The sequence below is a fragment of the Belonocnema kinseyi genome, chromosome 6, assembly GCF_010883055.1.
Source record: "Belonocnema kinseyi isolate 2016_QV_RU_SX_M_011 chromosome 6, B_treatae_v1, whole genome shotgun sequence".
In the NCBI taxonomy this organism is placed as follows: domain Eukaryota; kingdom Metazoa; phylum Arthropoda; class Insecta; order Hymenoptera; family Cynipidae; genus Belonocnema; species Belonocnema kinseyi.
Genome location: NC_046662.1, coordinates 68,924,298 through 68,940,969, shown reverse-complemented (window position 1 = coordinate 68,940,969; position 16,672 = coordinate 68,924,298). Strand labels below are relative to the sequence as shown.

The 16,672-nt window shown below is 29.7% G+C and overlaps 1 protein-coding gene across 1 annotated transcript in view; it reads right to left on the bottom strand.

Annotated features, from left to right (window-relative positions):
- Positions 1-153: 153 nt before the first annotated feature.
- LOC117175005 (glutamate [NMDA] receptor subunit 1) overlaps positions 154-16,672 on the bottom strand; it is a 53,299-nt gene continuing 36,780 nt past the window's right edge. The window contains exons 10-17 of the mRNA XM_033364496.1: positions 15,614-15,748; positions 14,940-15,097; positions 12,394-12,628; positions 12,151-12,299; positions 8,716-8,873; positions 6,438-6,610; positions 6,085-6,338; positions 154-3,050 (exon numbers count right to left, since the gene is read on the bottom strand). Of these exons, the coding sequence (XP_033220387.1) occupies positions 2,814-3,050; positions 6,085-6,338; positions 6,438-6,610; positions 8,716-8,873; positions 12,151-12,299; positions 12,394-12,628; positions 14,940-15,097; positions 15,614-15,748 (1,499 nt within the window). The 3' untranslated portion in view covers positions 154-2,813. The remainder of the gene's footprint in view (positions 3,051-6,084; positions 6,339-6,437; positions 6,611-8,715; positions 8,874-12,150; positions 12,300-12,393; positions 12,629-14,939; positions 15,098-15,613; positions 15,749-16,672) is intronic.

Here is a 16,672-nt window from a genome sequence, read left to right as displayed (position 1 = left end):
CCCGTGAATAATTTCTCCAAATCCGGAAAAACCGGGAAATTTTTCCTGCCTTAATTAAAACGGCAACTTTTGGAATTTTAAGAAAGGATTGTCAGAGGTTTCAAGAAAAAGTAATTTTTTTACGTTAGATGTCTCTTTTTTACCCACATATTATTTCGATCTATAACAATTTTGAAAAAGTACAACATTCGAGTTACTTTTTCTAAACGCGTAGAAGACAACATTTGTTTAAATAAAATCTTAATCTCCATCTAAACATTTATATAGATTTTCTGTTTTGAGAAAGGGTGTCTCCCATTTTGGCAGTGTGTACCGCTTTTGTATTATTATTACAATATTTTTCTTTTTAACACTCAGTCTCTGTCGTCAAAAATGGAGCGCGAATCAAAGAATCGATTTAACTATGTGGCGCCAAGAAAATTTGTTCTCCCTCCTGAAAAAAGGCGCTGGACTGCGCTTAAATTCAAGCGAAAAGGGGTCTCTTCACTCTGAGCGCCAGAAAGTTATAACTAGTTTTTTAAGCTAGGCCCTCAATTAAGGGTCCCTATCAAAGAACCGGTTATAACTTTCTGGCGCCTAGAGTGCCCTGAAAGACACTGAACATCACATAAATTTAAGCAGTAAGGGGTCTCTTCACTCCGAGCGCCAGAAAGTTATAACCAGGTTCTTGATCTGGGCGCTTTGAGGGTGCGGATGAAATAACACATAATAACTTTCAGGCATCTAGAGGGGCCTCTCAAAGGCCCTGGAAGGTGCTTAAATTGAAGCGGTAAGGAATCTCTTTACTTCGAGCGCCAGAAAATTATAACCTGTTCTTTAATCAGGGACTCAATTAAGGGTCAGGATTAAAGAATCGGATATAACTTTCTGGCGCGCAGAGTGATCCTAAAGACCCTGAGCATCACTTAAATTGAAGCGGTAATGAAGTGGTACGGCGTCTCTTCACTATGAGCGCCAGAAAGTTATAACTAGTTCTTTTATCTGGGCCCTTAATTAAGGGGGCGGATGAAGTAATCCATAATAACTTTTAGGCGTCTAGAAGGCCCTCTCTTGAAGGCCCTGGAATTTGCTTACATTCAAGCGGTAAAGGGTCTCTTCACTCTGAGTGCCACAAAGTTATAACCTGTTCTTTGATCTGAGCCCCCAATTGAGTGTCCGGATCAAAGAACCAGTTATAACTTTCTAGCGACTAGAGTTCCCCCTCCCAAAGGCCCTGTACATTGCTTAAATTTAAGCGGTAAGGGGTCTCTGTACCCTGAGCGCCAGAATGTTATAATCGGTTCTTAGATCTGGCCCCTAAATTAATGGTCTGGATCAAATAACTGGATCAAAATCCGGACCCTTCATGTATAACAGTATATAAATATTAAACTAGTACGCTAACAAAAATAATTTTGCAATAAAAAAGTTTAACAAGTTCAATGTAAAATAACACTAATTATATTATGTAATAATTTTATCCGTCATTTATTTTAGAAATATAGAAATATCGTCGGTAATAATTTAGTGGGTCTAGAGATTTTATTTCAGTTTTTATCTTAAACCCTGTTTTCAACTTTATTACCAGGATTCTGAAATCTTAAAAGTAAAATTAATTTAATTAATTATACTAATAAAGAATGTAAAATGAGAAAGAAATTAGGTATAAGGTGATGACAAGTGGTCTGTAGACAAAACGTGAAAAATAAGAGCCACCCTAATATGGGAGCGTCCACATACTACGCGAGACTAAAGGGAGCAAGGAAAAGATTACCGAAAAGATTAATTTTCTACCAGAGAAGAAGACTTTTAATCCAGAAAAGATTAATTTTCAATTGAAAATGAAATAGTTATGTTTTCAGTGAAAAAAATCAATCTCAACAAGAGTTGAACAATCAACCAAAGAGAATAATTTTCTAAATCGAAAATCGAATAGTTACATTTTTAGTTAAACTTTAATATATATTTTCGCCCCAAAAATTATTCGATTTTCAATCAAAAAGTAGAATTTGAACCAAACGAGATCAATTTCGTACCGAAAATATAATATTACACTTCTAAACCAATAAAAATTAACTTTCAAACATGAACAATTGCTTGAGAAACGGGGAGAAGGAAGAATTCTTTAAAAAGGGAGAAAGGTGTTTGCAGACGGCTCCTCATTTGTTAAGTAAATCGGTCATTTAAGTTTATCGTTCAATAATTTTAATATTCTTGAATAAAAAAAATTTCTACAGAATTAAATTAAAAGTCATCATACTAGTATCATACAGTTTTTAGTCATTATTCATTGTTCGATTCATGATTATAAGAAATTACATTTATGTTTCGTATTTAAAAGTTGAAGGGCGATCAGGTTCAGTCTCACATGATATTTTGTGGAAGGGTTTACTGAAAAGGGAATCAATTTCTCAAAACGGAGGGATGAGTTAAAAATCACTGAAAATAGCGTGGCGTAATATGTGGACGCTCCTTTAATATAGGAAACAAAATTCAGTTGATTCCACTGAGAATTCCGTTTAAGTACGGTTTCCGGCCTGGTCCTAAATGGACTTCAATTAAATCACGCAGAAGATTCCTTTGCTTCGAATGTAAACAGGTAAGGTAGTTTGAACAATTTCTGTTCGATTGGAAAGCATGATGTAACCTGATGCAATTAACGCGCTGAGAGTGCGACCCGCCTGCTGTTGGTCACGGTTGACTGAGCAGACACTCCTTTCGGCTCCGCGCCTTCTCTCATCCGGAAACCGCCAAGGAATCAATTTTCAGAGCGACTTCAATGGGACATACTTAAATGGGAGTTACGTAAATGGGATTCCCAGTGTATTTGGAGTTTAGACAACCAAGTGAGAGACGTCGAGGGTGTAAGCTGCTGGAGACAATCTTATGTCATCTTGACGAGGTCTTTGACGAATGTCGTTATCACCTGGCCAGGCTCTTCCAGGACTTCGTGGACCAATATTTGATCTTGAAACTGCATCCACAGAAAGACTGACGGTCACAGGGTCATTTAATCCATTACTTTGAATGCTGCGTTGAGCTGCCATGGAAGCTCGAAGTGATTTTCGTTTCTGAAAAAATGCAATTATTTTTATGAACTCACCTACATGTAATTACATTTTGTTATAAAATTAAATTTTTGTTCTGAAAATCTTCTCCTTCGCTCCACTGGGAATCGAACCACAGGTCTTACGATTGCCGACCGGGTACTCTTAGCACGAAGCTACTCAAAAGATCAAAAGAAGAACCTTTTTTCAGAAGCACGCTGTCTTTTGCAAGGTGTTATTTTTTTAATACAAGTCAATTTTACAAGGAATGTGTATTATCATCGGAGATGGTAACAACCGATCAGTGCAGATATCTTTCATCGACCGTGAAAATGGGAATCAACACTATTCAACTAAGTTAACTTCTCAAATAACAGAACTTCTGTAACATCTTTTGAGATTAGATGGGACTATGAATTAAACATTTTTCAATTAATTTTTTTTCTTAAAAAAGATCTTCGCTGCGCTGGGAATCGAATGATAGGACTAACGAGTGCCGGTTGGGTGGTCTTACCACTAAGCTACTGGAAAGATCGAAAGAAGACTCTTTTTTCAAAAAGTCGCTGTCTTTTAAAAGGTCTTATGTTTTAAATAGAAGTAAATTTTACAATGAAGGAGAAGATCTTTTATCAGCGAAAAATTAACCTAAAAAGTTTTTAATTCATAGCTCCACCTAGTCTGAAAAGACATGAAAGAATTTCTATTATTTAAGGAGTTAACTTAGATCGATAGTGTAGATTTTTATTTTCACTGTAGGTGAAAGATATCTTAACTCGCGGGTTGTTACCATCTCTAATGATAATGCAGATTTGTTGTAAATCTTATTGTTTCCTAAAAGCAGATGAATAAAATTTGCACCTGAAAAATCGAAATGCATTTTCATTCTGATTAGATCTTTATTTACTGTTATTGAATCTAAATTTAAAGTATGAATTCACAAGATCTGAAAGTTTCAACTTCTTCCTTCTCTACTTCTCCACTAGCTCTCCCCTCGTTTACCTTTTAATTCCCCACCCATAATTGTCCCTATTTGTCCACCTTACATTTTCCCGCACTTCCCCGCACTCATTTCTCGACATGTCTCCTATTTTCCCTCCCAGAATTTCCTCTTACTCCTCCTCCCCTAATTTTCTCTAATATCCTCTCTTCTCACTTCCGATGACTAGCCGCACTTATCCTGCCATCATTATCTCCCGCAATTTCGCCTACCCTACCTCCACTCACTTCCTCTACTTTCCCTCTCCAAATTTCACATACTACACCTCACCTTATTTTCCCTTACTTTCCATTCCTAATTTTTCCACATTTTCCCTATTCTTCATCCCCTTGCTTTCCCTACTTTCCCTAACCTAATTAACTCTCACCAGAGAATGAGGGAAAATAACTAGCTAGAGTAGGGGTAAATTTGAATAGGGTAAGGGGTAAAGTTGGCATGGGTAAGGGCTAAAGTTATCTGGGGTATTAGGTAAAGTTATCTTGGGTATGTATCTGGTAGGGTACAGGGTAAAGTTCGGTAAGGTGCGGGGTAAAGGTGGCTAGGATACGAGCCAAAGCCGAGTAAGGTACGGCCAAAGTCAAATAGGACACAGGGTAAATTCGGTAGGGTACGTGGTAAAGTTGGGTAGGGTACAGTAAGTAAATTATAAAGTCTTTTAACTTAAGATTGTCCCATTTTATGTCTTCATTTTTAATCCTACATTTACAATTTAAAAAATTTTTTAATCTGTATAAAATTAAAAAATTTACAGATTTTCACGTTGAAAATGGAACTGTTTTCATTTGAAAGCCTTAGAGTAGCTATAATAAATTTTTCAATGCAATTTTCAATAAAAAAATGGAATATTTATGAATATTTGACTGCTCATTTTTAATGAGCAAATCAAATATTGAAAAAATAAAGAATTTTAAACTGTACTAATTAAATTGTTATAATTTAAAAATACTAATATAAATTATTTAAAATTTGAACGTTACAATTTCAATTGTTCCATTGATTATATTTTTAATTTATATGTAAAAAGTTTTAAATTTTTATCTATAAATAAACATTACACAATTATTAATTTAAAACGACTTAAAATTGAAATAATTTAACTTGAAAGGATTTATGTATAAACAATGCTTGAATTTTACAATTCTCATTTTACAGAAAGTGGAAGAAATACGGGTATTTCATTTTTTTCCGAATCGAAATAGGGAATTTTCTTAAAACTTTTATTCAGTTGTGAGGGAGGAAATTTTGATTATTAATTTTTTTCTGATTTGTAAGAGGGCAGTTTTGTAATTTTAAAGATTTTTGTAGGGTTTGAAGGGAGGAAATGTTGGTTATTTATTTTTCTTCTGAATAGGAAGAATTGTTTCTTTTTATCATTTTCATTTAGTTGCAGGGCCAAACTTACTATTTTCTATCCTTTTTCTAAATTGAAACAGGGAAATCTTTTTGGTTTTAAGATTTTGATCGAGTTACAATTAAACAAATCTTGGTTTTAATTTTGTTCCTGAATAGAAAAGGAACAATTTTTCATTTTAAAGATTTGTACGGAATTAGATGGGAGGCAATTTTGACAATTTTGAATTGTTGGAGGCCAAATAAAAAAAAATTTTAATGGATAAGGGAAATTGGAATTTCTAGCATTTAATGGCCTTTAATTGCAATGACCGTCAAAAATTTTGGGGAACCAGAAAAAATCCGGAAAATGACCGATCATTTTTTTTCCTTGATTAAAACGGCCACCCAGATTTTGAATTTGAAGAAATTTCTCAGCGTTAATTTTTGAAAACTTTCAGTTTAAGCACCTTAAACAATTTGAAAAGCCTTAACAATAAATTTTTTAAATCCAAATGATTCAGGTTTAAAACGTGAATAAATTTCAAAACAATTGTAACTAAAGTCCTTATTTAAAAGTTTACTTTTAAAAGCAAACCCTGAAACATTTAGGAATGTGGAATGAAGATTTCTGGAATTGAAGTTAAAAGTTTTACATTTTTAAGCTTTGAAATTAATTTGACAGAATATAAAAATTTGTGGTTTGTTATAACTTAATTAATATTTTATTACCTCTATTTGTCCTCTCCATTTATCAGCTGCATGTCTGGCTATTTCGAGTTTCTTCTGTTTCTTTATTTGATGTTTTTTATAAGACATTTCTATGATTATGAGACATATACCACCAAAGATACCAGCTAGTACTAATATGAAAACACCTGCCATATTTTTTAAACCGAGGGTATTTGGTGTTTTTTCAACAATATCGCATTGCGTGTGGTACCCTTGCATAATCCATTTTAAATCGAGACCTTCCATGAAGCCACCTGTTATTGTAATTGTTTTATTAATTGTTGATTAATGAAACTGAAGGAAAAATTGATAAACTAATTTTATATTTTTCATTTAAAAAAATAAATTCTTACTTTCATGGAAATCTAATATGTTTAAAGTCACATAATCTGCCCATGGAGACCCTTTTTGTAAGCCAATACCATAGCCGGACCTTCCAAACAATTCTCCAGCAGTCACCAAATCACAATCTTGAGCTGCCTCAAACTCCAATCGAGAACTGTCCCAGATAAACGCCATCAGCTTCCTATAAACAGTAGATTATTTTTATTTTATAAAATAATTTTAAATAAAATTAAAAACAAATTTTAATTCCTACCTCTTATACTTTAATTTATGAACAAAATTGTTAAATAAAAGTAATTATTATATTTTGAAGAGTATTAAAAATGTGTTTCAGGGTATATTGGAAAACAGAAAATTTTGAATGAAGGCATTAAATTTGAATGATTGAAGTTTTGAAAATCATCACTTAACTTTCTTTATTTCAAATTTTTCGAAGTTTTTCAGTTTGGAAAAACCAAATCAGAATTCTCTTAACTATTGGGGTCGACAAATTAAATATTGTATGCATATTTTGGAAGTAACAAAAAAATCATCAAATTTTCAATTATTTTTGCATTACTTAAATTAGTTTGCATAAACTTTGGATTTTTGAAATATGTGGAATTTGTTGGACTCTTTTAAATTGATTTAAAGTCTTTTGAATTCTTCGAATTATTTAGAATTCGATGAAATCCTTAACATTTTCTTTGAATTCTTTAAAATATTTGAATCCTTGTGAATTCTTTCAATTCTTACGAATCGTTAAAATTCTTGTGAATTTTTAAGTTTTAGAATTTTCTTGCATGCGTTTATTTCTCTTAAATTTATTGAAATTCCTTGACTCCTTTGGACTATTTAAATTCTTTTTCATTATTCAAATTATTTTGCATGATTTGAATTACTCAGCATATTATCTAAAATATTTCTAACATTTTAAATTCTTTTCAATTATCTTGAATTCGTTATATATTTTTCAATTCTTTGAATTCGGTGGATTATGTAAATTATTTAAACTATTCCAAGTCTTTTGTAACTTTTAAATTCGTTGAAATTCTTGTAAATTCCTTTAGCTTCTTTAAATTCTTTTAAATTCTCAGGTATTCTTTTGCAATCTTTAATTTTAAAAAATTCTTTTTAATCCTTCTTTTTTTAATTCTTTTAAAAACAACTTAATTTTCTGAAAAATCATGAATTCTGTGAATTTTTTTGAATTATTTACAAATATTCAAATACTTTGAATTATTAGAATTCTTATTTATTGTTTTTAATTATTTTGCATTATTTCAGTTACTCTGTATCTTGTTTGGTTTACTTTCAATTTTTAAAATTCTTTACAATATTTTGTATTCTTTACATTATTATGCAATGTTTTAAATTCGATTAATCTATAAGATATTAATTTGAATTATATTTAATACTTAGAGTTACTTAAATTCTTTAAATTCTTTTAATACTTTTGTATCCTTTGAATTATCTGTAACTTTCTTAATTCCCTTTGGCTTCTTATTCTTGAGAATACTTTGATATTTTTCACTCTTTTGCATTTTTCTGAATTTTAAAAAAATGTTATTAAATTGAAAAATACATAAATCTTCAAATTCTTTATAGTTTCTTAGTTTTTGCGAATTGTTTCAACTTCTGAGAATGCTTAGAATCTTAAGAATACCTACATTTGAATGATTGTTTGAACATTGTTCATATCCCTGTGTATTTTTCAAATTACTGAGAATTCTTGAAATTCCTGTAAATTTTTTGAATATATTTAAATTCTTCAAGCTCCTGTGAATTCTCTGAATTTTGTGAATTCGGTTGAATAGGAATTATTCAAATTCTTTAGAATTCTTTAAATTATTTTCAATATTATTTGAATTGTTTGAATAATTATAAATTACTATTAATTTTTGTTAATTCATTGCACCTCTTTTAAATCCTTCTAATTTCTTTTAAACGTTATTGATTTTTTTTTAAATTCTTATAAATTCTTTAGCTTTATAGCTTCCCTTTGAAACTATGTTCCTTTTTGCTTTACTTTTAAATTAATTATTTCTTTTTTTTTTGAGTATTACTTTTTTTTCTTTGAAATGTTGTAATCCTTTTGAAGTCTTTAAATCATTTTAAATTCTTTGAGGTCTGAATTTAAGTGTGCATCAAGAATGCTAGTGACTTATCTGGTGATATTGTTAAAAATTCTATAAACTTTGATCGTTTTTATTTTGTTATTATTATTAAAAAGGATGGTACCAACAGATAAGGAGGTTTATAGTTTAAAACGGCAAAAATTGAATATAAATTTTTTAAAAAACTTACCCAATTTTAACATCATGAATGGCATCTTCAGCAGTATTATAATTATTAGCTTCCATTGTTCTGTACATGTTAGAAAGTTCAACTTGCCTCCTAAAGTACATATCAACTGCAGATCCTTTGACTGTGGCACATGTTAAATTTTCCATCGTGTTTCTCAGCTGTTGAAATACAATGATGAATTATAGTGTTGCCTCATAAATCACATTTTGATGGTAAATGATGAGTCTCGTGATGCCAAAAGCTATAAATTATAGCCTGAATGTTTGCAACTCTCGTTATTCGAATAAAACATTTCCGTACACATGGGGGTTTGGCCAGGTCACAGGCTGACCAAATCCGCCTTTATCTCCTTGATCATTACAAATTACAGCTGGACATCTATTTCAAGTGTCCCACATTTTTCTGTTTTAAATCAGGCTTTTATATTTTGCGATATGGACAATTAATGGGGAAACTAATTTTGTTTTTTGTGTTATTTATTAAAATTTATGCGATTTAAAAACTGATTGTTTAAAATAAAGCTAGATTTTTAAATCGCAATTTCAAAAGCTTTCAATTGCGAACTGTAACGATCACAGTCCCCTCTTTTTCCTAATTTTCTTTTTCCCCATTAATTAATTGTAGTAGACTTATTCAAAGAAAAAAACTTAAAAAAAAACTAAAATCGAAAATTTTGACACAATTTCTTCCTCTTTTCTCTTATTAAAAGGTTCCGATTTATTTTTTAAGATTCACAAACAGATATTTAAAACATAAAAAAAATAAGACACTTTGAAAATAGATTTTTCACGAAAAGAGGGGATTACATTCTTTGAAATAAAATTAGAGTAGATAGTAATATTAAATTCTGATTAAAACACTTCAAGTTTATAATATTATAAAAAATGTAATTTACGATAAAATAGATTGATTTGTAACTAAATAAATAGATTTTAAACTAAAATAATAAATCTTCAACCAAGAAATTGTTTTTTTTTTAATTATTTGAATTTTCAACCATAAAAGGTGAATTATCAACGAAAAATCTTTGTACGGTCAATCGTTAGTCTGGACAGGCTGATCTAGTGTTAGCCACTTAAACTTAAAAAAATGGTTGGACCTTATAGGCTAGCTAGCACTCGATTAGGACCCGAAATGCTGACTGTAGATGATGAAGACAAAGATTAAGGGTTTTAAAAATTCAGATTAAATTTTTGATACTTTTAAACGCCTTCGTTCTATTTGGAAATGTAAAAAAATGTGGATGAGACGCTTAGAAAATGTGCTATTCCTGGCGGGCTAGATAGCATTTGATTAGGGTCCCAAAAGGTGGTCTAGATTAGACGATCTAGAGTCTAGAGAATGCCCTGAATAGACGCAAATCTACCCCAATAATTCTCTGCGAGGATGTAGAACAAAAAATATTATAATTTTAATTCAAAAACAGTCCAATGCATTAAAAAAAGACGAATTTTCAATCAAATAGTTGATTTTTCAAACAAACTACTGACTTTTCAGGTGAGAAAAAAATTTAGTTCCAGGATTTTTACCCAAAGGATATGAATTTTTAATAAAGAATTAATTAGAAACCAAATAATTGATTTTTCGACAAAAAATATAAATTTTTTCAACACAAGAAGACAAATTGTCAACAAAATAATTAATATTTTAACCAAGTAATAAAACTTTTAACCCAGGAAGATGAATTCTGAAAAGGAGATAAATTTTCCACCATAATAGTTGCTTTTTCAACCACGCTATTGAATTTTCAAATAAAAAAGAACAATTTTCTACAAAGCAATTGCATTTTCAACCAGAAAATGTGAATTATCAGCTAAACAGTTGCATTTATATACGAAATAGATGAAATTTCTACCTGAATAGGTGGCTTTTAACAAACTAATTTGATACAAAAAAATTTAATTTTCACCCCGTAAATATAGATTTGTAACAAAAAATTTTAAATTCAGAAAATAGTAAAATGTGCTACTAAAGTAGTTGAAATTTCAATCCAGAAAGACGAATGTTTAAACCAAAAATGTACATTTTAAATCAAAGAGATGAATTTTCCACCAAATGCACGAATTTTTAATAAATTAGTTGAACTTTTAATTAAATAGATAAATTTTCAAAAAAAGAGGAATTAGCAACCAAAAATATAATAGTTCATATTTTGCTTAAAAAATTTAATTCTAAATCTGAAATATTCTAATTTACCAAAAATACGAATTTGCAATAAAGTAGTTGAATTTTCAACTAAAAAAGATTTTTTCGTTCAAAACAAATAAGATTTTTAACAAATTGATGAATTTTGAAGCCACAAATAGAAATTTACTACAAATCAGTTGAATTTTCAAACCGGCATTATGAGTGTTTAACAAAACATATTCTTAAAAAAAGTTTAATTTTCTGCAAATATAGTTTAAGTTTTGACCCAAAAGGGTGTATTTTGAACAAAATTATTAAATTTTTAACAAAATAATTAAATTGTAAACTAAATAATAGACTTGTTAAGTGATTTACTTCGCATTTAATTAGAAAATAAATAGGAATTTTTTCAAACTATAAATAATTTTTTAAACTTTTAAAACAAGCAATGAAATAAGTAAACCTTCAATCAGAGAAAAGTATGCTATTTTTGGTTTTATGGTCTTGTTTCTTCCATGTATCATTTTTACATATTAGCAAATTGCATACTTTAAAAAATAGCTATCTTTTCATAATTTTAATACTTTTGTTAACAATAATTTTTTTAATTTACATTTTGTAACACTATTTTTTTAGCTGACAATAAAAAATGCTGTGAACGTATGAAATTATTCAAATGATAAAAATACATTTAAAAAAATCAAACCGACCATTTGTAAATTCTTCTGTCTGCCTATTTTTTAAACTTTGATCTTTTGCTATTTTTTCCTGATGTATTTTTATTAGTAGAAAGTGTGAAGAGGTTCCCTAGATTTCTTTAGAGTTATTAGAAAAAAATGCAAGCATAACAATTTCTGGAAAAGTTTCGAAAGAAAAGACGCTATTGTTAGAGGGCATATTAATGACATCTGCTTTTAATCTCTTCTTTCTGAAACAATTTCTTTTATTCACCTAAAACTGAACTACTGAACTGCAGTAAGCCCCGCCATTTTTATATTGTGGGATATAGAAATTTTATTGTGAAATTATATCGTATTTTAGTGTAATAATTGGGTCTTCAGAGCGCCCGTTGATGTAATCGTCATGCGGTGGCAAATAGTAATATTGGCCATGCGGTTGCCGACAGGGTGTTGTATTCGTGCGGTGGCCTAATATTGTTACTTCGACTGTTGATGTTGTATTTGAATTGAACACAGAATTAAACTTTAATGTCTATAAGTTTAATCATGTCTTATTAATTTATATACTTAGAGGGATTAGGAAAGTTTTTTTAATTTCGATATAAATATATTTTTTTTTATAACTTACTCTTGCATCGTTGATTCCACTCAATTTTGTTTTAGGACGTTCCAACACGAGGAAAGCTGCCAAATTGGCAGTATACGAAGCCACAATAATCATTGCAAATCCTGCCCAAACCATTCCCAAAACTCGGGCAGAAAAACTGCGTGGTGTACCTTTCAAAAATAATTTTTGAAAATAAGTGCACTTAAATAATTTTCTGTGAAAAGTCTACTTTTAGTTTTTTAATTTTAAATCAAATATCTCCACCTTCTCCAATTCCACTGTTTAGTAGAACTCCCCAGGCAAACCAAATGGCACTTGATAAATTCAGAGCATCTTCTTCAGTGCCATCAGTATTTGCTAATTTAAATCTCCCAAATGGCGAAAATCGATCCAAAAGATAAAGAACTAAAGCCACAACATGTACGGACACCATGACTAAAATCCAGAGAGTATTGCTGAAGGGTTGCAAGAAGGATACCAAAGTTGAAGATCTTGATGGCTAAAATAAAAATTTAAATAAGGCCATTTACCATTTACCAGATTTCTACCTTACCAGCATTTCTTTCACAATGATTAACGTCCACGCAAAATGTGATATCGAGGACATGTGTTCTTACGAGAGAATATAAGTAAGGTAATGTTGATATGGCCTTAGGATTTTTTAAACAAATATCTATTCGTCAAAGTATGCAATATAAATTGATAAACAGTTCCATAATTAAATGGAAAAGCTACTTTGATTGATAATCTCATATTTAGTTATTTCAAATTGAAATAAGTTTTTCAGGGTTTAAACAAAATCCAGTTTCGTAATTTCTTATCTTTCCTTGACTTTTATTTACATTTATGAGATAAATAATGTAAATAAAAAATGTTTCTCTTTAAATTTATTTTAAAGTCTTTTAGTGAAAACAGTCATACAAGATTTTATAAAGGGTTATCCAAGCATGACGTAGGAGGAGGGATGGGGAAATAAAATATTTACTAAAAAAATAGTCAAGCCACATGGGCAAATCCAAATTGACACGCTAGAAGATTTTTCATGTAAATAGTTCACCTTGCAACGAAAAATATAAGTTTTCAACCAAGGAGATGTATTTTCTATCAAAAAAGAGGAATGTATAACAAAAAATAAAATTTTGATAAAATAATTCAACTTTCCGCTCATGAGATCAATCATCAAGCCCAAATTAAATTTTTAACAAAAAATGTGATAGTTTATGTTTCTAAAGTAAAAAAAATTAATTTTCTATCAAAAGCAGTTCAATTGCACCAAAACATAATAATTTTTAACAAACTGGTTGATCATTTACCAAACCAGATTAATTTTCAAACCAAAAAGAAGAACTTCCCAGTTTCTAAAAATAAAAATTTCCAGTCGCAATTTTTAATTAGCAAGCCAAAAGACGAATTTCCTGAAAAAGTTGATTTTTTCAACGAAATAGTTGAATTTCAGCTAAAGACATTATTTTCAACTAAACATAGAACAGTTAGATTTTTAGCTAACAAACTTAATTTTTAATAAAAGAAAAAGAATGTTCAATGTGACAGTTAAATTTGCAACTAAAGAAATAATCAATTTTCTACCAAACACAGTGAATTTTTAACAAAAGACATACATTTTAAACCAAACAATTAAATTTTTCCGTCAGGAAATGAATTTTCAACAAAAATGATGATTCTTCAACAACAAAAATTAATTTTTAAGCGGAGAGTTAGATTTTCATTTAAAAAGTTGATTTTTTCACCAAGAAGATTAATAATTTTATACGAAAAAAGACGAATTTTTAACTAAAAAGGTAAATTTTCAACTAAAAGTAAAATATTTTAATTTTTAGATAACGAATAAAATTCTCAACAATTAAAAGTCAGAATTTTCAACAAAGTAGTAACATTTTTTACAAACAGAAAAATGTTGAACTACCAAGAAAAAAGTGTTCATCCACAATTTTTAATTTTCAAGCTAAAAGATGAGTTTGCTAGAAAAAGTTTAGTTTTAAACAAATAGTTGAATTTTCAACTAAAAAGAATTATTTTCAACCAAATGAAAATTAGTTAAATTTTCAGTTAAAAAATTAATTTGTAATATAACAATGAATTTTCTAGAAAATAAAAAAGTTTTCAACAAGTTTTTACACTAAAATTTTAAAATATTAACTAGAGAAAATAATTTTTAATAAAAAAGATGCACTTTCAAATAATTGTTTAAATTTTCAAACCAAAAAATGACTTCTCATCGAAAAATGTAATAATTGATCTGTCAACCAAATATTTGAATTTTTTATGAATAATAGTTGTATTTTCAACCAAGATAAGCGGATTTTTAACAAAAATGTTCATTTTTCAACCAAAAATTTGATTTTTAAACAAAAAGACAATTTTTTGAAGGTTCACTTGTTATGGATTCATTTTATTTTATAAATTCAACTCAATTAAGTTTACACGTTTACCTAATTAACGAAAAGTTTATGTATGTTTATTTCCTTAGTTTATAATATCTTCGTAAGATTTTGTGGGAGTGGAGGGGGGGGGGGGGGGGGGGGGGGGTGAGTGAAAATGACAGAAAACCGCCTTACGTACTTTGCGGTAAACTGAAATGAAACGAGTTAAAAATTCCCTGACTTTTTTCAGATTTTTGTTGATATTCCATGAATTTGAAGAATTTCATAACCTATAGTAGTCCCGATTTTTGTTATATACTAACAAATTTGTAAAAATAATTGATGGATTTTAATTAATTTTTAATGAATAATGTATAATGAATAACTATAATAATGATGAATAATAATTTTAATGAATTTTAATTTTACCTTCTTTTCCAGAATTGTGATTCCTTGATACTTGAAGGGTTTACTAAACTCTATAAATTCAGCACGTTCTGGATTTATTGTTAGAGGAGCCACAATCATATCTGCACGTTCATTTACTATTTCACCTATTAGACCAGTCCATTCTTTTTTGCCTCCCACTGCAATTTTTTTTCAATTATCTTAATTTTAATTCTTACCTTAAGGCTATGTAATAACCATCCGATTCCTACTCTACCGACATTTTTTTGGAATAATTCACGTCCTCACCACTTGGGATATCAAGTTTAAAATTATGGAAATTAATTAAAACGACTACAAAAAATTAATTGAATTGAATTAATTTCGTTGTTTTTTCGTGTAAAGGAGAGTTGTTGTAGAAAATATGTCGTTAAGGTAGGAATCGGTTAAGTAATATATGGCCTTAATTGCGATTCTTAATTCCTAAAAATAATGTATTTTTGCAACATTTTCCCATTTTTCAATTCGATACCTCAATTCGTGAACTAATGGAAAACAATATTGGCAACGTAGGAATCGCGTCAGAGGTATATAGCCTTAATATAATCTTGTCATATTTAAACGATTTCAAAGTGAAATTTAGAAAGTTAAATATTGTGAATTCGGAACAAATAATTCTAAAAAAAATATATATTTTTTGTAATTATGAGTCATACTTGAACTATTTTTAACAGCATAACTTCCAAAAAGTCCGTCTGGAGATAATGCAAGACTATAGGTGAAGTTGATAGATTTTGATAATGCTTTCAACAAGTCCATGCAATATCCTTTGCAACAATACATTCGATGATCTGAAAGAAAAAATCATCATTAAAGAACGTTAAAAAATTATTTATAGTTTTTTTCTAACACAATAGACCAGTAGGACCGAGACCCTCAATAAGCGCCCGCTTGTTTAAGCCACACCCCTAAGGCTTGGCGGGAAATATCTCTGAAATCCATTGGGCGCTTAGCGAATTTAGAGGTAATTGGAACTTGAGTGGAACTTGGTGAGAGTCTATTGTATTCCAAAAGTGAATGATTGCATTCAAAATATTTGAAAAAAATTAAACTAATGTGCAAAATTTTTGAAAATAAAACTAAGAATCCAATGGCCAAATTTGGACAACCGCCATAAAATGTTCTTATTGCAAATTGAAAAAAGGTAAAAATTTAAAAAAATAGAAAGTAATCTTCCCGTGGCGCGGGCACATTTACATCGCGCTCTGGGTGCGCGGCTCGCTCCACTCGTAAGTTTGAGCGTGCCTAGGGCGAGCGACTGTTGGTTCTCGCGCGTTGCGCTCGGTATTTATATTTACCCCACATTTGTGAGCAAGCCTTTTAAAATTAAAGGTCAAAGCATCCACAACTGTTATTTGGTGATTGTGAATTCTCTTTCGTAAAAGCTCCTTCAGTTTCAAGAACACATTCTCATCACGCATTTCATGCTTCAAACTCAATTTCCCCGAAAGTGCGAACTTTTCTACACTCTGTTCAACTCTATTATGTCAAATGTATACAATATTTATTAAATTTAATTTTTAGCCACCTAAGAATATGTATAGCATTACCATTCATAATATGCATTAGTATTGAAACAAAAGTATTTTCATTGTCTTATCTTTATTATTAAAAAAATGCGCATTCCATTAAAATAAAATTTATTATTAAACATTTTATTGCTTGTGCCGTTTTTCCATAAACTAATTTGTTTATTTTTAATGTAGATATAATTT